Source organism: Carcharodon carcharias, chromosome 5 (assembly GCF_017639515.1).
Source record: "Carcharodon carcharias isolate sCarCar2 chromosome 5, sCarCar2.pri, whole genome shotgun sequence".
NCBI classification, from domain to species: Eukaryota; Metazoa; Chordata; class Chondrichthyes; order Lamniformes; family Lamnidae; genus Carcharodon; species Carcharodon carcharias.
In genome coordinates, this window is record NC_054471.1 from 58217953 (window position 1) to 58243743 (window position 25791).

Genomic DNA, 25791 nt, shown 5'->3' on the forward strand with positions numbered 1-25791 from the left:
AAGTAACATTCTGGCTACAATTAGATGGATAAGAATGGAACCAGGTGAGAGCAGTTCCACCCAGCTGGACAATATTGGAGAGGTGTTGGAGGAAGGTTGGTGTGGTCAATTGTGGCAAAGGCTGCAGATGGATCGAGAAGAATGAGGAGGAAAAATTTACCTTTTGTCACAGTCACATAAGCTGGCTTTTGTGTCTTTGCTGAGAGCTGTTTCAGCACTGCGCCAGGGTTGGAAACCTCATTGGAGCTGTTCGAACATGAAGTTCTGCGAAAGATGGGAACCGAGTTGGGAGGTGACAACACGTTCAAGGTTAAGAAGGTTCACAATTCACCCCATTGTTCAACAAGGTCCCAGAAACCCTGTTGCCTTTGGCATTGTCAGTGCACACTTCCAGCAACTTTGTGGGCAAAATCTTTTTGAGCTGAGTTTGCTAACTACCAAAGCCACTGTAAGATGTTTTGCCCCAGCAAACTTTGAGCCTGGGCAAACACCTTGAAAAGCAGATGTTGCCTCTTACTTGATTCACATTACTTGTCTTATTGAAACCTTTGGAATTTCCCCATGACCTCCATTAACATTCTGTGGGTGAATTTTTGAACTGTTCGCTGCTCTTTTACTGTTCAGTACCAGGAACCTTTGTGGTTTTAAAGCCAAAGTAAGTTGTGTCTGCTTTTCCTTCCAATGAGAATATTCTTTCGCCACAGTTTGAGTTCTTACCAAAAACTTAAATGTCACTCTTCAACCTTTGGGGTTCATGTGAGTCTGTTTAATCTCATTGTTTTTTTATGCAGGCAGTGGGAGCAGAGATTCAGTGCTTGGCTATACCATAGGTAGCCATTAGAATTTTGTTTGTCCATGTAAACACCCTGTAAATTATGACTTGTAATGTTCTCCATGATATATATTTTTTCACTGAATTTTATTTTGTTTGATTTCATAGATTAAGGTGGAATAGCTGGGATTTTGATTGCTTTAATCTGTAGACTAAAAGATTTAAAATATCTAAACAGTAAATTATAATGAATATGACTTTCATCAAATTGTAAACCTCAAATTGTAAATTGTAAAACATTACAGCACTAATTGGAACACAGGGCAAATTTAAGACAAATTACATTTAGGCATTTTACTACTGCATGTAAAAGGAAGACTTAGGTCAAGCTCCAAGCACCTTTTCCCCTGGTACTCTAGAGGAAAGTGTCTGCTGTATGAGAAGCATAATGCCTGCAACTAGTTGTGTCTTTTTAACTGTCTTCAGTCCCCATTATAAACCTCATCCTCTTGCCATCCATTTTGCCCCTCTCCATAGCAACTATCTATCTGTGACAGAACCAAGCTGTTCACAACCTTGATGTTATATTTGATACTTGTTATTATTTATTTTATATTTGATTCTGAGATGAGCTTTCCACCGCATACCCACACCACCACTAAGACTGCCTGCACTTCCATAACATCGCTGCACTCTGCCCGTATCTCCACTTATCTTCTGCGGAGAAAGTCACCCATACCTTTGTTACCTCTAGAATTGACTACCCTAACGTACCCCTGGTTGCCCCCTCTAATTCTATGCTCCACAAACTTGAGGTCATTCAGAAATCAAAATCCTTGAACTCTCTCCCTAACAGCACTCTGGGTGTACCTACACCACATGGACTGGAACAACCAAGAAGACAGTTCACCACCACCTTCTCAAGGGCAATTAGGGGTGGGCAATAAATGCTGGCCTCGCCAGTGATGCCCACATCCCATAAATGAATAAAAAAACCTTTGCTACCTATGTCCTGACTTGCACCAAGTCCCATCATCTGGCCCAATGTCTCCTTATGCGAATCTGCAGAGCCTTGGGGAATTTTGTTACAATCTGAAAAAATATCACACCTTCCCTTTTCTGGAGCATGCATCTTGAGCAGCTTATTTTCATTACTTCTGAAATAGGCAATTTATGTGAACAAATAACAATAGTGTTTCTACGATTGAGGGTAGAATACTGAGCTTTAAAAGAGAGTAACACAGAGAAAGCCATTGCAATTTGGAATTAGTTTTACAAATTTTACATATGCCCTGTTCAAATAAGTAAACAGGACAGCTGAAGTTTTATGTTTATGTGCAAAATAAAACTAATGATTTTCTATTAGGAGGTGGGACTCTACAGGAAAGTAAAACTTTTACATACTAAATTTGCCACATATCTGTTTCTATCACAAACATATTAGTAAAGCAAAGAAATTTTGTTTTTTTTTACCTTGCTGCCCTCAATGTATATTTTGAACTGAAACTGTTTTGGGAAACCAGCGCTATTTTTTGAGCCTCTAGTGAAAATCTCTATACTCGTGCGTGTTTTCTCCTGCTGACATCTCCTCTGTGCGTAAGTCAATTTGTTCAAGGTTGCAGAACTATATGAAAACAATTTTTTGAAAATCTGCTCATCTGGCCATATCTTTACCACAGATAGTTTAAGTGCAAATGAGCTACTGACAATTAACTGATTTAACTGTTTACAGTGATGAATAAAATGTAAATGAGTTTGAGAAATGTTATGTTATTCCATCGGCATCGGTAGTTGAGTGCTTTCAAGAAAGTGGGTTTAACAGCTATGATGAAACAAGTAATCCTGGAGAGGCAAGGCACATGTCAAAACCATCAGCTTCTTTTGCATTTAATTTATGGACAAAGTATGTTCTTGCTGGTCAGTGGCTGTGACCGCATTCATTTTGCATTTACTTGTTTTCCAGTTGGCAACACTGCAGCTAAATCAGAATTTGAACTGCTGTAATTGCATGTGTCCACCTTCCTCATGCCTACAAGGGCATATTAGATTAATGTTATAATTTCAGAAATTTTATTAAGGGCCTGTAGTCTTATAAGCAGCATAATTAACTGATTTATATTTATTGGATGAAGAAATGAAAGCTGTAGCATTGATTATCATGGAAATATTAGATATGATAACATATGAATTAATTAGTATTAACAGGAATCAATAACTGGTGTGCAATAAAATAATTCCGAAGTTCAGTTCCAAAGAAGTCTTTTTTTTTCTTTGTTCAAGGGATTTGGGCTTCGCTGGCTAGGCCAGCATTTGTTGTCCATCCCTAATTGCCCTTGAGAAGGTGGTGGTGAGCTACTTCCTTGAACTGTTGCAGTCCCTGTGGTGTAGGTACACACACAGCGCTCTTAGGGAAGGAGTTCCAAGATTTTGAACCAGCGACAGTGAAGGAGCAGCGATATATTTCCAAGTCAGGATGGCTTGGAGGGGAACTTCCAGCTGGTGTTGTTCCCATGTATCTGCTGCCCTTGTCCTTCTAAATGGTAATGATTGTGGGTTTGGAAGGTGCTGTCTAAGGAGCCTTGGTGAGTTTCTGCAGTACACCTTGTAGGTGGTACACACTGCTGCTACTGTGCGTCAGTGGTGGAGGGTGTGAATATTTGTGGAAAGGGTGCCAATCAAGCGGGCTGCTTTGTCCTGGATGGTGTCAAGCTTCTTCAATGTTGTTGGAGCTGCACTCATCCAAGCAAGGGAAGAGTATTTCATCACACTCCTGATTTGTGCTTTGTAGATGGTAGACAGGCTTTGGGGAGTCAGGGGGTGAGTTACTCGTCACAGGATTCCTAGCCTCTGACCTGCTCTTGTAGCCACAGTATTTATTTGGCTAGTCCAATTCTGTTTCTGGGCAATGGTAAACCCCAGGATGTTGATAGCGGGAGATTCAGCGATGGTAATGACCTTGAATGTCATGGGGCGATGGATAGATTCTCTCTTTTTGGAGATGGCTATTGGTGGCACTTGTGTGGTGCGAATGTTATTTGCCACTTATCAGCCCAAGCCTGGATGTTGCCCAGGACTTGCTGCATTTAGACATGGACTGCTTCTGTATTTGAGGAGTCACGAATTGTGCTGAACATTGTGCAATCATCAGCGAACTTTCCCACTTCTGACTTCATGATGGAAGGAAGGTCATTGATGATGCAGCTGAAGAAGGTTGGGCCTAGGACACTACTCTGAGGAACTCCTATAGTGATGCCCTGGAGCTAAGATGACTGACCTCCAACAACCACAACCATCTTCCTTTGTGTTAGGTATGGCCCCAACCAGTGGAGTGTTCTCCTCCTCCCCCACCACCCCCCCCAATCGATTCCCATTGATTTCCTTTTGCTAGGGCTCCTTGTTGCTGCACTCAGTGAAATGCTGCCTTAATGTCAAGGGTAGTCACTCTCATCATATATAGGACTCGAAAAGTTAATTCTGTTTCTCTCCCCACAGACGCTGCTAGACCTGTAGGGTTTTTCCAGCACTTTCTGCTTCTATTACTAATATGCAATAGTTTGCCTTTCAATATTGGTGAATTCTAAATCGCTCAGAAAGGCTTTTGAAATGAGGATTTCAACTAATGTTGCTGATCAATGAGTTAACAGTATATACGGAATGCAATTATTTTGAAAAATGTAGTATTAATATAATGATATCTACTTCATTTTAATCTTTCTTCATAGTATGTATAGAAGTAAAATAGAACCCTCCAATCTTTATGTGATTTTTTTTTTTAGTATAGAAAATCTTGGAAGCTTGCAGAATATCAGAAAACTGACTGTATGGCATACTTCAGAAGAAGGAAATCTGGAGCTTAGGCTTGGATGGCTAAAGGCCGCCAATGTTTGGAGTTAGGGATACAAAAGAGACCAGAGTTGGAGGAATGCAGAGCTCTTGGAGGGTTTCGCAGTTGGAGAAGTTCAGAGAAATGGAGGGGCAAAAGCACGGAAAGATCTGAACACGGATGAAAATTTTAAATTTGAGACATGAGTGGACTGGGAGCCAGTATAGGTTAGCGAGCACAGGGGTGATGGTTGTGTGAGACTTGACGCAAATTAAGATATGGACAGCAGAGTTGTGGAAGGTGGAAGATGGGAAGCTATTCAGGAGAGTATTGGAATACTTTATTCTCGGGGTAACAAAAGCATGGATGAGTATCTCAGCAGTAGGTAAGAGTATGGTACTGCATGGTGTCATGCATACTTAAAGAGCAGAAGCACTGTTGATTAATTAACAAAAAAATGTAATTTGCAGATTTAAATTTATTATAATACTGGTTGTATAGTTTGTGTACAGGAACTTCAATTCTTCGTTTATTAAAAATAAGGTTTCAGCTTCAGTTACGTGTTGAGAATTTTGATTGTCCATGCATCTTACTTCTACAGGATAGTCAAAGTGAAATATATTTTCATGTCTTCAAAATAAGTGCAGATAAAAGTTTTTGAGCCTGATTGATTGATTACTGACTGTAATTGAAGCCCAAATTGATTAGTTGTGCTTGATGCTGTTAATGCATTAGTGGCTTTGTGGATGATGTTAAAAGACACTTTTCTGATAAGTGAATCAACTTTCCTGATCACTCAGGCAATGATGTACATGAGTTGTCCAACCCTGAAAAGTTTCAGGAATTTTCATTCTTTTCAGTGTGATTTGACTGGACTCTGGCCAGGTAGCTTGGTATAGAGTATTTGATGCTAGACATCTGTATAAAATGCATGTCTCAGTTTCTGAATTTTTATTGGCAGTTGTATATTTTATGCTGGTATTGAAAGAGAGCCCTTGCGCATAGGTATTTAGAAAATCTTTTTTGGTTACAGATCCATGATTAAATGGCGTAAGTTGCATCAACATACACACCAAGTGACTTCTCCCTATTTTTGATTTACACATTGATGCAATAGTAATATACGTTAATTTGCAGGAGGTTACATAGATTACACAGTTGTACATGTGAATGCAATGGTACTTATTTTGGGGAAGAAGCAATGTAAGCGATACGAAATGTAACTCAAAAGTTATCTCAGCCATTGGCATCAGCTAGAATGATTACAAAATAATATTTTTTCTTTTTTCCTTTCTTGCAGGTTGAGTCCACCCAAAGTATGATCAGAATTCTGGGTTTATCAGCTACTTTGCCCAACTTCATTGATGTAGCCACATTCCTCCATGTAAATCCATCTATTGGGCTTTTTTTCTTTGATGGACGATTTCGACCTGTGCCTCTAAAACAGACCTTCGTGGGAGTTAAAGCACCAAACAAGGTAAATGACAGTTTTCCTTCCATTTGAAGTGATGTTCAAAGGAAATTTCTGGCTGTTCTTTTTTATGAATTTGGAAGCCAGTGGACAAACCTTATATTCTTTCAGTTAAGAGCAGGATTGTTTAGAATGAGTGGGACTGGGAATTAAGGGACATCAGAAATACTAGCATTTATATAGCAACTTAAATGTAAAGAAAAACACCTGACGGCATTTCAGAAATGTAAGGAGTAAATAAATGCCAAGCCAAAAATGGGGAGAACAGGTCGTAATTAAATGCTTTGTAAAAATGTGAGGTTTAAGGAGGCTTCCAAATAAAATGTTCTTACAGTTGTCAGGATGGCAGGAAAAGTTTTTAAATCAGTGGCAGAGATTTTATGGGTTGGTGGTTGCCTCATCCACTGGCTGGGAAGTCGGGGACAATGCCACCTCGACCAGTCATGGAAATCCCAATTGCATTTTCCCTGCAGCCTGGGTTTCCATTCCTTTAAGGGACGAGATCCCTCCCCCAATACGTGCAGGTGAATCAGGACCAACAGCCCTTCTGTCCCAGCTATACCACCAGGACTGGTGGCCACTGCTGGTAGTGCAGCAGGCCCAGATCAGCCACCATGGGGGAAACTCCGGAATTTATTTGAGTGGGGGGTGGGCTCACAAGGCCAGTCAGGCAGGCCCCAATAAGGGTGGGGCAGGTGGGCGTTAGCCTTTCAGCAATGTCACAAGGCGCACAATGAGGAGCAACCTGCTCCCCATGCACACACATGCACACACAGACAAGCACTCACACACACACACACACACACACACACACACACACACACACACACACACACACACACACACACACACAATCAAACCCACAGGTTTCTCCAAGTGGCCACCAGTTATTGCTAAAATAACAGTGGCAGTGGGAAGAGGCTCCCAAGTTGCCCTTAACCGACCACTTAAGGGCCTCAATTGGCAGGAGGATCATCTGTCACTTTCCCTTCCACTGATAAAATGCTAGCAGCATTGGGAAGGTGGCACACAAGTCAACCCTGCCACAACCCCTGAAATTATACCCCCTAGTGTCTCCCAGCCCGCTCCATAGGGCCACATAAAACCAGTGTGAGAAATCAGCCATACACACTGCACAGTTGTGGAGACGAAGATCCGCCTTCACATTGAGAATACCCTACATCATGTTATGTGGCACTACTGCTGTGCTAAATGGGATCAATTTCGAACAGATCTAGCAACTCAAGATTGGATACCCATGAGGAGCTGTGGGCCATCAGCAGTAGAATTGTACTCAACCACAATCTGTAACCTCATGGCCTGGCACATCCCCCACTCTACTATTACCATCAAGCCAGGGGATCAACCCTGGTTCAATGAAGAGTGCAGGAGGGCATGCCAGGAGCAGCACCAGGCATACCAAAAAATGAAGTGTGTTTTTTTTATATTCATTCTTGGGATGTTGGTGTCGCTGGCTAGGCCAGCATTTATTACCCATCCCTAATTGTCCATGTTCAGAGTCAACCACGTTGCTGTGGGTCTGGAGTCACATGTAGGCCAGACCAGGTAAGGATAGCAGATTTCCTTCCCTAAAGGACATTAGTGAACCAGATGGGTTTTTACAACAATTGACAATGGCTCCACGGTCATCATCATCCTTTTATTTCCAGATTTTCTTTTATCTACTGTGGCGGGATTTGAACCCTGAGCGTTACCCTGGGTCTCTGGATTTTTAGTCAAGCGACAATGCCGCTGTGCCATCGCCTCCCTTTCACCCTTATCTTTTACGCTGATGTGCTGGGCTCCCCCATCATCGAGGATGGGGATATTTGTGGAGCCTCCCCTCCAATGAGTTTTTTATTTGTCCACCACCATTCATGACTGGATGTGGCAGGACTGCAGAGCTTAGATCTGATCCATTGGTTGTGGGATCGCTTAGCTCTGTCTATCACTTCCTGCTTATGCTGTTTGGCACTCAAGTAGCCCTGTGTTATAGCTTCACCACGTTGATATCTCATTTATAGGTATGCCTGGTGCTGTTCCTGGCATGCCCTGCTGCACTGTTCATTGCACCAGGGGTGATCCCCTGGCTTGATGGTAATGGTAGAGTGGGAGATATGCTGGGCCATGAGGTTACAGATTGTGGTTGAGTACAATTCTGTTGCTGATGGCCCACAACGCCTCATGGATGCCCAATCTTGAGTTACTAGAATTGTTCAAAATCGATCCCATTTAGCACATTGGTAGTGCCACACAACAAGATGGAGAGTATCCTCAATGTGAAGGCGGGACTTCGCCTCCACAAAGACTATGCGGTGGTCACTCCTACCAATACTGTCATGGACAGATGCATCTATGGCAGGCAAGTTGGTTAAATTATGTCTGAAAAATGCATCTCTGCAGAACCCCATGACTTCACCCAGCTGATAACAACTTGCATCAATGTTAATTCTCTGAAGTGTAGGGTCAAGTTGCCTGACAAACTGCCTCTCCATCATTGAGAGATTTAGTGCCTTAGATGAGAAAGAGTTCATTCAGCCTAAAGAAGCAACATGTGTATCTGTAAGCACCAGAATGCTGGTGCCAATAAAAGTGGAAATAATGGACTCGTGATTTCATAGATTTAGTATGACTGAATATGACCTTAGAAGAAGTGGAAGGGCAATATTTTAATGTTAATATCTGCTCCCAATTTATACTTCAGTTTGTTCTTTTGGGACTTCAACTCCTTGTGAATTTAACTCTGGCATTTCTTCTTTCTGAATATCCTAATCTTTTTTATTGTATCAACTGAATGCCCTTGTTACTTGCTTTCAAATGATCTGGCACATATTTCCTGGAATGAGGTCTGTATTTATGTGGTAGGAGTAAGAAAGCTCACATGGTTCTATATGGCACACATTTCTTGAACAATGTCCTGGTGTCTTTTTCTCCCCCTTATGAATGACAGCCTGTTGTATCTGGTGGTGGAAACCCAGTTAATCTATCCATTGGTGCTTATTTTTCATCTATTGTGTGCAGACATTTTGTGGACTGCAGGTGTGGTACGCATAATATTTCTGACTCATGAAATAAATTACTTAAAATAAGATTTCTGTAGAATTCCTATTTGTGTTTCAGCTTGTGTTACAGCCAGCTTTGGATGAGCAACTATTTCCTCCAGTTAAACATTAGGAAGGCTGAAATCATCATCTTTGGCCTCCGGCACCTACTCTGTACTTTGATTGCTAGTTCCATAAACTTTCTAATTACTGAGTTGGGCTTAAAACCTGTGCATCCTATTTGGCCCCAAGTTGAGCTTTTAACTTCAGATACTCTCCATTGACAAAGAATTTCCTGCTACTTCTATAAATTTGCCTGTCTGTCCCCTGCCTCAGGCCATCTGCCTTTGAAACCCTCAATAATCCTTTTGTCGCCGTGACTTTTTTAATGCTCTCCTGTCAGCCATACATCCTTCAGCCTCATTAAGTTCAGCTCATCCAAGCCACTGTAAACCATATCCAATCCTGCACCGGTCTATTTTTACTGACCTGCGTTAGCTGCTACCCCCAATTTGAAATTCTTATTTTTGTGTTTGAATTCCTTCTTGACTTCACCCTTCCCTATCTCTGTAATTATTTCCCCGAACCATTTCTGCCCCTCTATCTCTCCTCCTCCTTTGAGACCCTCCTTTAAAATACATTGTTTTAACCAAACTTTTGATGGCTTTTCCTAATATCTCCTTCACTGGCTGAACATTTACAGAGATGCAAACAGATAAACATAAAATGCCTTGAGTTGTTTTTGCTACATTATTATTATTATCATCACCACTTTGTTTTAAAATATAGTTTTAATAATTTAATCATTTTGATTTTCAATCCCTATACATTTTATAATATGAGATGAAACTGGTTGTAAAGATAGGTTATTAGGAAGGCTTTTGAAAGTGGAAGGAAAAGAATTGTTTTAAGGAAAATGTCTTGGCGAGTGAGGCTGAGATAGGTAAATGATCTGCCTCCTGGGATTTGAGGGCAGGATGAAAAGAAGGCCAAAGTCAGAGGACTGAAAAGTACATGAGGAAATGCAAGTCTGATAGAGTTCACAAATTGTAGTGGAGCAAGGCTATAGAGTGTTGTGAAGATAAGAATGAACATTTTAAATATTAGGGAGCCAGAATATATAATTGAGGATGGTGGTGAGTTTTGAGTAGGACTTGGTGAGAAACAGATTTTTTTAAAAAGTTTTTTTGTTAAGGGCACACTGATTAAAAAGCCATATTACATAGAAATTACAACATGAAAAAATGGTTGTTTAGCAGAAAACAATTTGTGTTTGTGTTTACCAAAGCCATAAAAAAAATAAGCACGAGGCTTTATTTGTAGAGGGATAGAATTGAAAAATGGTGAAGTTATGCTTAACCTGTGGTGGACCTTGATTAGACCGCACTTGAACTGCTGCATGCAATTCTGGTCGCCATATTATATCAGAATATAGAGACACTGGAGAGGGTGCAGAAAAGGTTGACAAGGATGATACCAGAAATACTTAAACTTATCAAGAAAGGATTGATAGACTGGGTTTCTTTTCTCTCGAATAAAAGCTGAGGGATGATGTAATAGAGATCTTTAAAATTATGAAAGATTTTAAGAGAGCGGATACGGAGAGAATATTTCTTCATGTGGTAAGAAGATGTCATTTGTGGTTTGGGTTGTTTCAGAGCTGTCACAAGGACATAAACCTGTGTGTAGAAATTCAAATATGGAGATGCTGGAAAGATATGTACAACTTTGGAAGGTGATAATACATTCGAGAACTTCGGAAATTTAAGGAAGGTTGGAGACAGAACAGTAGTTGCAAGGACAGAGATATTGAGGAGGAGGGTTGCAATGCTAGCTGTTTTGAAAGGGGAAGAGGGAAGATGGAGGAGTGGGAATTATTGATGTCAGCTATCATAATGGCCAAGAAAGAAGGTTGGTCAACTGTTCAATGGAAAAGGTCAGAGAAGCAAAAGGTGGGCCTCATGGGCATGATTAGCTTGGAGAGCAAATGAAGAGATACAGGAAAGAATAAAGAAAAGAAAGAAGCTAGGGCTAGAGGAAGAGGTGCATAGAGGTACCATTGGCCTGGTGGTCGACAAAGTGTGGAAGTGGTGGAGGTTGATTGCTGAGGGGCCAAACCAGCAGAGGCAGCTCTCGATCTTAGCAGTAAAGAAGTCCATGAGTTCCTAAGTCTTTGCAGGTGAGTGTAGCAGGCCAGAGGAAAGGTGTTTATGGAGATGGTTTGTGGTGGGTGATTCAGGAGTAGTGTACTTCTCTCTACCTTGTGAAGAATTATTTTCATTCACTGGTTCTTTGCTTTATCTTCCCACAGCCTAAAAACAAATGCAGTTAAAAAAAATTACTGCATCCATTGTTTATACTTGAAAAGTGGAGCTTCTAGTTGCTAAGATGCTAGCAGCCTTATTCAGTCCTTTTTGAGTTTGGGAATGGAATGTCAGATTTGTGCATTCCGAGATGTGTTTCTGTTGTTAATATTTGAAGAAGTGACCTAGAAATTAGATCTAATCTATATTGTCCCCGTCTTCAGGCTGATTGTTGTTCTGCTGGCCACAGTAAGGAGATCTGTTCATTTGCCAACCTTGCCATTCACTTTGAAACAGATATGAAAATAAATTACTTATTTTTTCAACCATTTAACTTTTATTCAACTGGAATATTTTCTGGTTAATAGATGCAGCAACTGCATGATATGGAGGAAGTATGTTACGAGAAGGTTCTGATGCAACTGAAGGAAGGACACCAGGTAAAGTTTACTTTGTAATTTTCTACTAGTTTGCATGTTTAAGAGGACAAAGCGATTCTGAGGCTGAGTATGATTATAAACCACAATTTACACTGAGAACTTGAACCGTTCTGGGAATTAGAATAGTTTTAAAGAGACTTCAGCAGAAAAAAGGTTAGCTCTTTAAATTATAGTATCTGACTTTGTATGGTTATATTAAATCATATTCATAACATGATATATTTCTTGATGTTACAAAATTAATTACAAACTGGCAAAGTAGAGGGCAAAAAAATCCATCAATAATTTAAACTGGTTTACGGCATTCCATTTTGTCTAGTATTTAAATTTTTACACACATATTTAGGATGTGTTACAATTATACTGTCTAAGCTTTTTTTAAGCCCTGAGAGGTGCATAAAGTTAACAATAGTAAAATATCCTCTGCTAGAGAATAGTTAAACCAATTGATGTGTACTTAAACTGCCCTTGCATATAATAATGAGATAAAGATAACCACATATGGAAAGATTAAACCATCTGTTTTATCGTGTTTTTACGTTTTGCTGACCAGTTTGATCATTCCCATTCATACTGCTGATTTCTGCTTCATGATATGAGGCTTAGCCCCAGTGGAAATTTGGGAGTAAAGACCAGAAATAATCAATGTAATTAAAAAGAATGATGCAAAGAATGCTTTAGGAACAGAAGTTACCACTAATTTCTATCTGTATGTGACATAAGTTTATTCTGACTATCATTTTGATAGCACTACAGAGTTTACAAAACAGCAAAAAAAATGAATGAAAACTTAACAAAAAGTGGTTTTCCTGTTCATTTCTGTGGCACTGATTCCACTTACAAAGCTCTACTTTACACATTAGCCACTGTACATGTGTAATGATCTATGGTGATATTGGGTTGAATCTTCCTGTTCCTGTGGGTGTGTACTTGTAGGCAGAACTGGGAGAAATGTCAGTGATCTAAGTGCCAGGTCAGCAGGCTGAGTTGTTCCTGCCTTTGGCGGTCTTCCCAGTGGTGGATGATCCCCTACAGGGGCTATGTCCCCAGCAATGGTGGGTAGCCAATTTGAATAAGTTACAGCCCATTTGTGGGCTTATTGGGGCTGTTGTTGGGATCTGCCCAGAAGTGGATGGGCCCCCCCACCATTGAAGGCCTACCTCAGCAAACGCCTGGAGGCGGCTTGCTGTGGCTCCCCTTCAGGGCCCGAAAGGACTACTACATTAACTCCACACTGAAGCAGCTTTAATTGACAGGCAACAACTGCAACTGTTGGCTGTCCCTTCCCCTCCAGAGGGATGGCCTGGCAGCTATGGCCTCTGTTTGGTTAAGTAAAGCGGATGCCTCTTCAGAGGTCGCTTTAGTGCCCCTTGCACTCTCCTTCCACAGTGGCAGTGTACACCTCTGGTGGTGAGTCCCTCTGATTGGGTCTGCAGCCTCAGGAAACCGCCTGCCAAACTTAATTAGCCACTTCCGGAAAAATCTCCTCAGCAGGTACCCTGACTGTGAAAGTGGTGTTGGGCTCAGGACTGGAAATAGTCCTGACTTGTGTTCTTTTTTTTTATTCATTCATGGGATTTGGACTTTGCTGGTTAGGCCACAAGTTATGGCCCATCCCTAATTGCCTTTGACAAGGTGGTGGTGAGCTGCCTTCTTGAACTGCTGCAGTCCATGTGTTGTAAGTACATCCATAATGCTGTTAAGGAGGGAGTTCCAGGATTTTGACCCAGCGACAGAGAAAGAATATACTTCCAAGTCAGGATGGAGAGTGGCTTGGAGGGGAACTTCCAACTGGTGGTGTTCCCATAATCTGCTGCCCTTGTCCTTCTAGATGGTAGCAGCCATGGGTTTGAAAGGTGCTGTCTAAGGAGGCTTGGTGAGTTTCTACAGTGCATCTTGTAGATGGTACACTCTGCTGCTACTGTGTGTCGGTGGTGGAGAGCGTGAATGTTTTTGGAAGGGGTGCCAATCAAGCTGGCTGCTTTATCCTGGATGGTGTCAAGCTTCTGGAGTGTCGTTGGAGCTGCACTCATCCAGGCTTGTGGAGAGTATTCCATCCCATTCCTGACTTCTGCCTTGTAGATGGTAGACAGGTTTTGGGGAGTCAGGAGGTGAGTTACTCATCATAGGATTCCTAGCCTCTGACCTGCTCTTGTAGCCACAGTATTTACATAGTTTGCCCAGTTTAGTTTCTGGTCAATGGAAATCCCCAGGATGTTGATAGTTGGGGAATCAGTGATGGTAATGCCATTGAGTGTCAAGAGCATTGGTTAGATTGCCCCATTTGGAGATAACCATTGCCTGGCATGTGTGACACGAATGTTACTTGCCACGTCAGCCCAAGCCTGGGTATTGTCCAGTCCTTGCTGCATTTGGGCATGGACTGCTTCTGTATCTGAGGAGTCACCATTGGCGCTGAACATTGTGCAATCATCAATGAACACCCCTCTTCTGACCTTATGATGGAAGGAAGGCCATTGATGAAGGAGCTGAAGATGGTTTAGCCTAGGACACTACCCTGAAGAACTCCTGCAGTGATGTCCTAGAACTGAGATGATTGACCTCCAACAACCACGCCCATCTTTCTTTGTGCTAGCTATGGCTCCAACCCCAGGGAGCTTTCCCCGATTCCCACATTGGCTCCAGTTTTGCTCGGGCTCTTTGATGCCACACTCGATCAAATGCTGCCTTGATGTCAAGGGCAGTCACTATCACCTCACCTCTGTTGTTCAGCTGTTTTGTCCATGTTTGAACCAAGGCTGTAATGAGGTCAGGAACTGAGTGGCCCTGGCAAAACCCAAAATGAGCGTCAGTGAACAGCTTATTGCTTGATCGCACTGTTAATGACCTCTTCCATCACTTTACTGATGATGGAGAGTAGACTGATGGGGCGGTAATTGGCCAGTTTGGATTTATCCTGCATTTTCTCTATAAGACACACCTGCTCAATTTTCCTCACTGCTGGGTAAATGCCAGTGTTGTCACTGTACTGGAACAGCTTGGCTAAGGGTGCGACAAGTTCTGGAGCACGAATCTTCAGTACTATTGCCAGAATGTTGTCAGGGCCCATAGCCTTTGCAGTATCAAGTGTCTTCAGCAGTTTCTTGAAATAATGTGGAGTGAATCGAATTGGCTGAAGCCTGGCATGTGTGATGCTGGGGACCTTCGGAGGAGGTCGAGATAGATCATCTACTTGACACTTCTAGCTGAAGATTATAGTAAATGCTTCACCCTTATCTTTTGCACTGATGTGCTGGGCTCCCCCATCATTGAGGATGAGGATATTTGTGGAGCTTTGTCCTTCAATGAGCATATGTTCTAAGAGCATAAAGTTCTGTCTATTGCTTCCTTTTGTTCAATATGTCACTGTCAGCTTCTTTCTAATTTTCAATTATAGTCCAAAAGTAATTGGCTTAAGGGCGGTTTTGTCATTATTAGAGGAAGTGCTATTTTTATTGAGAATAAGTTTTACTGGACCATTTTCCTCAAAACACCAAAAACCTGTTAATTGATTTTTGTTGCTTTATATTTGAAATTTTTGAATTCTTTGAAAAATGCCAGATTTGTGGTATTTTGTTGATCTTCTAACTTTATGCTCTTGTCCTTTATAACATTTATTCTCAAGTCTCTTCTGTTATGAAGAGTTTTTCATGTTTCGTAGAACTTAAATTTTTATAATGCCCTTTGTGTTCTTGGCGATTGATTACTTTATGAAGTGCAGTCATTGTTTTGCAGGCAAACATGACAGCCAATTTATTTGCAACAAGGTTCAATAATCAACAGTGATATAAATGACCAATTTATCTGTAATGCTGGTGTTTGTTGAGTGATAACTGTTGGCCAGAGCACTGAGAGAACTCCATGCTCTTCACATACTGCTATAGGATCTTTTGTACCCAATTGAGCACAGACAGGATGTCAATGTACTACTAATCAAAGACAATGGCCTGGATTTTCACGGAGTTGTGGAGACTCCATGGCATATCCAAAATAGTGGACAGGCTCGGGAACTGGAAGTTCCACTCCCATATCAGTAGAAACCTTTTTCCCCTACAGCTCGGGGGGTGGGGGGGGGGCAATGCTGTAGGGGGAAGGAGTGGAAACGAGGAGAGGATGTAATTCCCACAGGTGTGAAACCTGAACTCAGCAGCACCATTTGAATTCAGTGCTGAGTTCAGACAGACCTTATTTTCGCTACAACAAGGGTCTTATCCCACAGTGTGTGAGTTACAAATCTTTGGAGTAGTCGTAAGTACTTCTGATGGGTGGATAAGGTATGTTGAACTGTCAAGTTATTTAAATTGCCAGCCCTTTCAAAATTGAAAAGAAAACTACTTGTATGTGTCTGTGAGATTTGAAAAAAACTCAAGCTGTCAAGATATTTAAACAGCCAGCCAAATATTGAAAAAAACAACCTTCCTGTGTCTGTGAGAGTTGAGAAACATCTGTTCCAGCTTTTCAATATATGTTTGTTGAGATAACCCTAATTGCTATCATTATTAATGTTTGGCTGCTTACCACAATCTATGATTATCATAGAGGGGGAGGGGGTTTGTTAATTTACAATTTGATTGACAGCACAAAGAGATTATTAAAGGATCACCAGTAGGGTTATAAATACTATTTCTTTTGATAAGGGATTAAGTAGTTGAGGAGGTTTAAATGTTTTGGATGGGCTTTCATGAATGGGAGTTTTTTAATAAAGTGAACTTTGTAATAGATATTTTGAACTTCATTTTATTTCATCTCAGCATTTCGCCTGAGTATCTAGGTGGATACTGAGTGAGTTGGAATGGAAGGCAAAGGATGGTGGGTGGTATGTCATGAGTTGGCACTAAGTTGGAATAGGGTCTATAAGGAGCCATGGATGGGGGCATGAGGGGCTGTTGGGATTGGGAGGGGTCTAGGTTTTGCATGAGTTGGCATGTATGAGCATGGGGAATGGGTGAGGGCCAGAGAGCCTAATATTTAAGAAAACAACTGGGACAAACTTAGGTGAGCCTTTTAAACAGCCCAACTTGGTATTTAGCAGCCCTTTTGGCCACCTCCGACCTGCACCCGGGGGCAATGACTTGCCTCCATCCTGCACCTGCCACGCTCCCCCCCCACCCCTGCAGTGAAGATCCTGACAGTCAGGGCACTTTTTCCCAAGGCGGGTGTGGTGAGTTGGGAAATTTCCCGACTCCTGCTGCCCGACTTGGGAGTGAAAATCTAGGCCATCATCTTTGGCTTTGCAACACTCCCTTGAGTTCTGCACTGAAGCCAAAATTATGTGCTCAGGTCCCTAGGTTTTGAGGTCATGATCTTCTGGCCTAGAAGCAAGTGATGTATGATTGAGGATATCTTGGACTGACCAAACGACTTACAAAGATGACGAATAAGTGATTATTAGGTGATTTTCCTTGAAAACAGTTGTCCTGAAACAAAGACCTTGGACATGCGATTAGGACAGTTATACTGGGATTGTGCCAACTTCCAACACAGATCCCAAGGAGTGTTCACAGCGATCTCAGTCTCATTGTGCCAAATGGTGTCAATGCCACTAGGGTTGTTGCATACCCAGGAGGCATTCAAAAACTGCATAAATGCATTGTGCTTGGGTTTTACATTAAATGTATTGCACTTGTTTTTTTGATATATACTGTGAATTAACATTTGTATATTTAATCTATGGAGTACTGTATGTTGTATTAATTATTAGTTGCTTTCACCTGAAATGATATTGGGTTCTTAAAGAAATAAATAGCTTTCATGAACTCAGGATGTCCTTAGGTGCTTTACAGCCAATTATATAGTTTTGTAGTATAGTCACTGTTGTAAATATAATGGGCAGAATTTTGTCCTTGATGGGCAAGCGGGCAGCCGATCGCCGCCGCCGAAATGGGCCCCGCCACCATTTTGAGTGGGCGGGCCAATTAAGGCTCGCCCAGCGGGCTGCCCAACGGGAAACGCTATATGCTTCCTGTGTGGTGGGGTGGGGGGAATTACCCAACTGTCAGAGTGCACTCTTTCGCACATGCGCGTGAAACAGCGCACATCTCCCTGAGACTAAGTGCTGTCTCAGGGAGATCACTGACAGTGTTTTAAATATCAAAAATAGAATAATGAAAAAATTATTAACATGCCCCCCTCATGTGACAATCCCGCCCGTGGATGAGGTTTCATGTTTTTTCAGAAGCCCGCCAGGGCTCCTGGCCTGCTCGCCAACCTTAAGGTTGGACGGGCAGAGTCTTTAATTACCTTAATGATCCTGCCAATGGCCTCAATTGGCCATTGACAGGTCGGCGGGCGGGCAGACAGCTGATCGCACTGTCCGCGCGCCTTCCTGAATATTTAAATGGTGGGTGACACCGGGGGTTCCCCCCGACGTCACCCCACATCATTTTTGCGTCGGCAAGCGGGCCCAGCCCCCAACTCACCGACGGAAAAATTCAGGCCAATGTAGGTAATACAGCAGTAAATTTATATACATCATGGTCGCACAAACAATAATGAAACAAATAAACAGAACTGTTTTAACTTAGTTGATGAATAACTGTCGTCCTGGACATCGGGAGAACTCTCCTGCTCTTTGGATCATGCTGTGGGACCTTCACCTTCACCTGTTAGGGCAAAGTGGTCTTTGGTTTAACTCATTGCCTGAAAGATTGCAACTCCAACAGTGCAGCGGTCCCTCAGTACTGTGTTGAAGTGCCAACCAAAATTGCGTGTTCAAGTCCTTGGTGTGGAACTTGAACCCATGACATACGAACAGGAGCAGGAGTAGGTCACTCACTCCTTGAGCCTGCTCCGCCATTCAATAAGATCAAGGCTGATCTGAATGTAACCTCAAGTCCGTATTCCTGCCTACCCCCGATTACCTTTCACCCCTTGTTAATCCTTAAAAATATTCAAAGACTCTGCTTCCGCTGCCTTTTGAGGAAGAGAGTTCCTAAGACTCTCAACCATCTGAGAGCAAAAATTTCTCCTCAACTCTGTCTTAAATGAGCGCCCTTAGTTTTAAACAAATACCCCTAATTCTAGATTCTCTCACAATTGACCTGGAGTTGATAGTGCGACTGAACCAAGGCTGACATCTAGAATTTTGATCTTAGCTGGACCCTCTGAAGAAGAAATGGGAAAAGAGGATGGAAATAGGAAAGTAAGTCAATCCATCCAAATTTTGCATTATTTATTTTACCCAACTTGAGAGCAACATTAACAGAAAAGGTCTGGAAACTACTCCTTTCTGCTTCCCCATCCCCAAAATTGGAAAAGTATGTGGATGGGGAAAGCACAAGAAGGTTGGGAGAAAGAAGTAATCCATTTGGAAAATTGTATGCATTTTTTTTGGTCAGGGATAATCTTCTCATGACCTAGGTAAGAGGACAGGACCAAATCCCTGCTGTCCAGTTTCATTCAATGCCATTTTATTCCTGCCTTTTAAAGAAATGCGGTTTTTTGAACTTTATAAAGATGAAAAACTTAAATGAAGGGCAAAGCTCAATAAGTCAGCATGCCACCATGGTGGGAGAGAAGAGCAGGTAAAGGAGCATGAGAATGCCAACCATGGATTTTAAAAGCCTGTAGATTGTTGGAGGAAAGAGAGACTGAGGAACATAAGGAATTCCACAGTTTTGAAGACCTGAGGAAGTGTGAATAAGGGACTTATTTTGATTTTGGCAGACAGCTGGACCCCCTGAAGAAGAAATGGGAAAAGAGGGTGGAAATAGGTGACTAAGTCAATCCATCCAAATCTTGTGTTGTTCATTTTACCCAACTCAAGAGTAACGTTAATAGCAGAGGCCTGGAAACCACTCCTTTCTGCTCCTTTAAGTAGGACAAAGAATGTAAATCATGTTGCATTTACCGGTTAGTTCAGAAAGGGCAAAGTTGATCCAACCACCATCCATAGCAACATCATAACATAGGGAACAGCAAAGGTTACTGTGGACAGAGAGAGATGACACTGGTCAACAATCTTTGTCTTTATCCTGTTTAGGAATCCAAGAGAGACCTTGGAAGAACCTTCTCAGATATTGCCAGCATTTTCAATATGAGAGCAATATGCAGGCAATATGGGAGCAGGATTCAAGAGTGACTTGAAGTGAGGTCCCCTCCCCCAAGTTTTCCCCCTCTGTGCTATTTGCACTTGTTTATGTCTAGAGATCTGAGATCAGAACTTATTGTATTTCCTGTGGCTGTTGCTCGAGTAATAGAATCTGACAGCACAGAAGGTGGCCATTCAACCAACTGTGCTTGTACCAGCTCTCTCAATTGCAGATACCAATTAATGCTACTCCCTTGCTCTTTCCCCGAATTTTTTTTTCTTTATATGTAGAGGTCCAATTCCTTTATAAAAGTTAGTATTGAAACGGCTTCCACCACCCTTTTCAGGTAATGCATTCCAGGTGAGTATAAATAAATATTTCTCCTGATCTGGACTTTTTGCCAATTATTTTAAAATATGTTATCTGGTTACCAACACTCCTGTAAGTGCAGATTTATCACCTTTTGCTCTTTTCAAAGTGTGTCATAAATTTAAACACGGCAATAAAATCTCCCTTTACCCTCCTTGCTCTAAGGAGAACAAACTTCTCTAGTTTCTCCAGATGATTGAAATCCCTTGTTCCTGCTATCATTCTGATAAAGCTGTTCTGCACCCTCTTTAATTTCTTGACATCTTTTAACACAACGTTTTTAATACAAGTGGATTGTAACTTGTTGCTCTTTGTTGGCATTGCTACCATTTATGCTTTCATCCTTTCTCGCCATTAATTGACATCATAATCCTGAGTATATCTTAAGAATCCCTCCTAATGCAAATATTATTCATGGAGAAATACATATTTTGGCACATTTGGAGTGAAAGAGTCAATAGAACAGAGGACAATTTTTTATCTTTTGAATATATTTTATACATAATATATACATTTTAGATGCATCTAAAATGAACCTCTATTTTAATTTTGTAGCCTAACAAAACAAAAGATTCAAGTTTCACTAGTTATAACATGAATATAAATCTTCAGTCTTCACACATATTTGAGAGTTTGATTTTAGAAAATACAATTCTTGACCCATTTCTCTTCAGCATTGTTGAAAAAGTGGACATTTTTTGTTGAAGCAAAAAGTCTTTTTTTCAGCAATACCCAAGTTCTGTACTACCAAACGACTTTTCTCTTTAGTACTTCATAGTGCCTGACACATTCTCTGCACGCTGTCATTCAAAGATGAAGTGTAATAGTATTCAATTAAAATATTGCCTTATTTTTCTCATTCTTCCACTGAGGCTTGGTGGAAATTTGAGTGGCAGTAACTATTGCATGATTTTATTATTTTTATATATTTGATCCCTATTGCAGCATTCTATAAACAATAACTTTGTTGTTGCTCTTTTTGCAGTTGTTGTGATAGGTATTTTCTGCAGGGATCAATGTTGAGAAAAATCATGCTTTTTTTGTTTAGTGGGAGGTTGTTGCGTTATTTGTAAAATAGCTCCAATGTGTAATATTGAAAATGTAGAGTGGTAGGTGGTGGAAGAGTTGTAGACATTTGTGATGACAGATGGAGATTATCTCTGTCTCTTTTTCTGTTGATTTTTCAAGTCATACTGTGAAAGATTTTCTGCTCTGTTTGGCGTTTGGGAAATTAAAACTTGCTATCCAGTCATTAATTCTGATCCATCTGCTCTAACTAATGAGACAGCTTGTTTCAGCCTTCAGTTTGAATTAACAGATGCATGTGCAGCTTCATCACCTATGCGTTACCCCATCCTCTTGAGTTGCTTGCTGATTGTGGATGCAGATACCTCGGACAATAATATATGAATATGACCTACAAAGTCTTTATTTTCAAGTTCTCTTGTGGCACTTGCCTTCAAACAATTGCCGAAATTGAGATGCTGAAATGCTGAGAATAGCTCCATCGTTTAATGAAAAGAATGCTGACTGGTTTTGATTTTCTGGAAGGTGTATTTTAATCTTTTGTATTTGGCAGCTATTCTAATGTGAAGACAGTTTTGATAGTAACATTTCAAACTGAATTTCCGCATTTTGGGTAGTTAAGGTAAGAAGTTAACACTTATGATTTTGATGTCCCTTTGAACTCTTGGGGTACTGAACTCTCTTTTAGGTTACAATCTACAACAAAATAACATTGACCGACAATCACATATAAATAATTTGTAAAGTAACTTTTTTGTTGCTAGCTGTGTTTTTGTTTATTTCTGTAAATGCACACATACCATTGCTTTCTTTCTTTACTTTCTATTTTTTTTTGAGATTCAAATCAAGTGCCAAACCAATTAATACATATTCAGAGGTTATAGAAAACCTAAAATTAAAAAAAGCTAAGTATATTGGAGCATCAAAAACTTGTCTTCTTTTTGATCTATACTTTAAGTGTGCAGGCATTCTTTAAATCACTTCAGCTGATTATCAATCAACTAAACAAAACACATTTACACCACATTATTTTCCCTATACAGTTTACAGAGGAAAATGGACTTTAGATGTTTATTTAGAAATGTGTTTATTGCAGGATATATTTAGGGGCGCTAAATAAAAATGAAGCTCCCCCTAAACAGCTAAGTATTACTGTGCTGTTCAAAAGGCAGAATTGTTTGTAGTATTTTTATACCGCAATATAATGAGGTAATTTTGACACTGGTAGCAGAGTTTTGGATGGCTTCAAGTTTATGGGAGGTAGAACGTGTTTGGCTAGCGAGGTATGCATTAGAATAATCAAATCTGGAGGTAAGAAGCGCATGGCTGAGGGTTTCAGTAGCCGTTGTGGTGAGGCAGGGATAGAGTTGGGTCCTGTTGTTGAAGTGGACATAGGTGTTCTTATTGATGGCAGAGATATGCAGTTGAAATCTCTTCTCAGGGTCAAATACAACACCTAGGTTGCATATAATCTGGTTCAGTCTTAGTTGCCAGAAGAGGAATGGAGTTGGTGCCTAGAGAATGGATCTTATAAGGAGGCCTTCAATCTTTCCAATATTGAGTTGGAGGAAATTTCTGCTCATCCAATGTTGGATGTCAGACAAGCAATCTGATAATGTAGATGCACTGCAGGGTTTGAGAGAGGTGGTGGGGTAGAGATAAGAAATTAGACTTATGTTGAAAAAGTAGTAACATCTGAATGATGCACGCTGTTATTAATACACAAATCATCCAGCAGCTTATAGTGAGGAAGAGATATCCCTTGAGCTGCAAACCTACACAAGTTGCTACCTGATTTGGGTGCTCCATTGTTAGCTTCATGAACATAACAACCCTTGCTTAACTGTTGCGTGATTTTCATGAAGTTGCTGCATTTTCACATTAATTGCACTTTAAATTTGTTACATAAGGTTAAGTCTAGTAATTATCAGCATAATTACTCCTTCAACAAGGTGATAGTTAATGACTGCCAATTGGCCTCTCTTCCCCAGGAAGTTAGAAAAAAAATATTGGTGTGAAGTCTCATTCCTTTAGATTCAAAATTGTTTAGAGAGATTTTAACAATGTCAGATTTTAAAATTTATGTTTTATTTTAGTTTTCCTTTCATTTCATTCTTTTGTTCTCTTTCTTAGTCCAATCTTTCTTTCTCTCTTTTATTTCTCTTTCTGTTTCTGATTTGACATTGAATTCACCTTCTCAAATTCACCCTCCCCCGTCAGTTCTCCCTCTGTTTATTTCCCAATCCTTAAATCTCACTGGTTAAGGATTGTTGTTCATCAAAGTCCCAGATGCCCTGTTGTACCCCTGGCTGCACCATTATCAACATGTACTTTCTGCAACTTTGTGAGCAAAATTTAAAAAAAAATATACACATGAACATGGAAGACTACATAATGGGACGGGCCCCAGCAAAATATGGTCATTGACTTTCAGAAACTCAAAGGTTCAGTTTTGAAAATTACATTTTTTTACTTGTTCTCCAGATTCTGTTGGATTATTTCTTTCTACAGGTTGCAGCACTGCAGAGGCATTTGACTAGAACTTGCACACTTAATTAAAATCCAGTCAGTTTGCTGCAGGTGGCTCATTGGGGAGTCATGAATCTACACTCCATGTGGCTCAGTGACATTGAATAAGAGAAGTGATGCAAATTAGCTCTTATAAATGAATTTATTAAAGGTGTTGATCTAATTATATTCTCAGAGCATTTAATGGCATGATTTACTCATTTCACTAGCCTTTTTCATGCTAGAAATTTGAGCTCTGGACTTGTAACATTTCTTTGTTTAGCCACCCATTATGCTAGGTTAGATGTTTCACCAAACATGGGTTGAATAAACTGGTTTTGTTGATTTTTTTTTTAGTATACCACTTACTAATAGTTTTAAACCGTGGCCAATAAGTTGAGGAAGTAATACTTCAGTTTTAAAGTATTCTTGTAAAAGAAAATATGGATTGTAGTAGCTCTTAAGATGCTACAATTCTGGCCAGCATTTTGCAGCCAGCAACAAAATGAAGGCGCTCGCTGTTGACCTTGAAGATAGCAGCCCACATAGATCTCGCAATTCCTGTGGTGTGAATTTCACCATTGCTGGGATTAATTTCATTCTGGCACTGGTTATAGGGGATCTCTGGCGACCAACAACAATGCTGTCATCAAGCAGCCAATCACATTTAAGAATTCTCAGACACAGCAAACCAGGTAGTAAAATGCAATCATTATTCTTCACTTTTTATGAATTTTAAAGGAAGCAAAATAAAGATTGGGACATGCACGTGGGATTAGAGTAGAAGCTGAAATGTCATAAACAAACTTTTAAATGATACCTTTTATGATTTTAAAAATCCCTGAAATTTTAAGCATAATGGGGACATGTGACTTTTAACAAAAATACAGTTAGCATTTCAGGGCTAGAGAGATTGTTTAGCAATAATTATTACCATGTTAAGCCCAGTTACACCTCATTCATCAAGGCTTAACTTTTTTTAAGAGGGAGGTAACAGCAGGTTTAGAATGTGAAAAGTAAAAGTTCATGTCAATTCAAGTGATTTCTAAACTTCCCATCTGTGAGGACTTCAACAGCACACCTGCACACAGAAGTTAAACGCATATTGATCTGGATTTCCCAATTGAACTGCGCATGTGTGGACTCTAGAAGATGCTGTTAATTTCACAGAGTAATGATGGCGAATACTGACGGAGTTGCTGTGATTACAACTGCAAAATCTGTGCCATTAAACTGTCAAGCTCTATTTGACATGTTAATTTTACCTTTTTAATTAGTATGACAGATTGAATTTCTTTCTGTCCTACACTCATGTAAGTAGGGAGTGCAGGATCAGTAGATAGATAAGTTAATAAGTTTAGTGTTCATAAGTAATTGTTACCTTATTGTTCTGAATTATTTGTCCCAGGTTTCTCATGTTATTTATTATGTTCTTGTACAATTGAGAAATTAAGAAAGCACTTGCATTTTTATAGCACCTTTCACTACTTGAGGAAGTCCCAAAATATTTCACAGACAATGAAATACTTTTCAATTGTAGTTAATGATGCAGTATGGGGAGACAAGGCAGCTATGCATGGCAAGATCCCACAAACAGAAATGAGGTAATCCTTTTTAATGATGTTGGCTTTGACTTGAAAATATTTTTTCTGCATAGTGACTTGGGATTACATTGACGTAGTGGTGCTTTGTTTTAATGTGATCTAAAAGATGGCAACAGTATTTTTGTACTACCTCAGTACTGTACTGAGACCTCACCTTTGATTACGTGCTGAAGTTTCTGAAGTGGGGTTTAAGTGCATGATCTTCTGACTCTGAGGCAAAGCTGCTACCACGGAACCAAGGCCAAAATAACAGGAGTGGGAAAGTGGAGTTGAGGCAGATGATCAGCCATGATAGAATTGAATGGTGGAACAAGCTCAAGGGACGATACTCCTCCTATTTCTTATGTTCTTTAATTTATTCAATGGGTAACAATGCCACTCGGGCTATAGCACAAGAGATTTCA

The 25791-nt window shown here is 40.5% G+C and overlaps 1 protein-coding gene across 2 annotated transcripts in view; it reads left to right on the top strand.

The window, feature by feature from the left end:
* Positions 1-25791, top strand: part of ascc3 (activating signal cointegrator 1 complex subunit 3) — a 619273-nt gene that overhangs the window by 185507 nt on the left and 407975 nt on the right. For both annotated transcript variants that reach the window (XM_041188004.1, XM_041188005.1), the window contains exons 12-13: positions 5896-6072; positions 11779-11850. In XM_041188004.1, coding sequence (XP_041043938.1) covers positions 5896-6072; positions 11779-11850 — 249 coding nt within the window. The remainder of the gene's footprint in view (positions 1-5895; positions 6073-11778; positions 11851-25791) is intronic.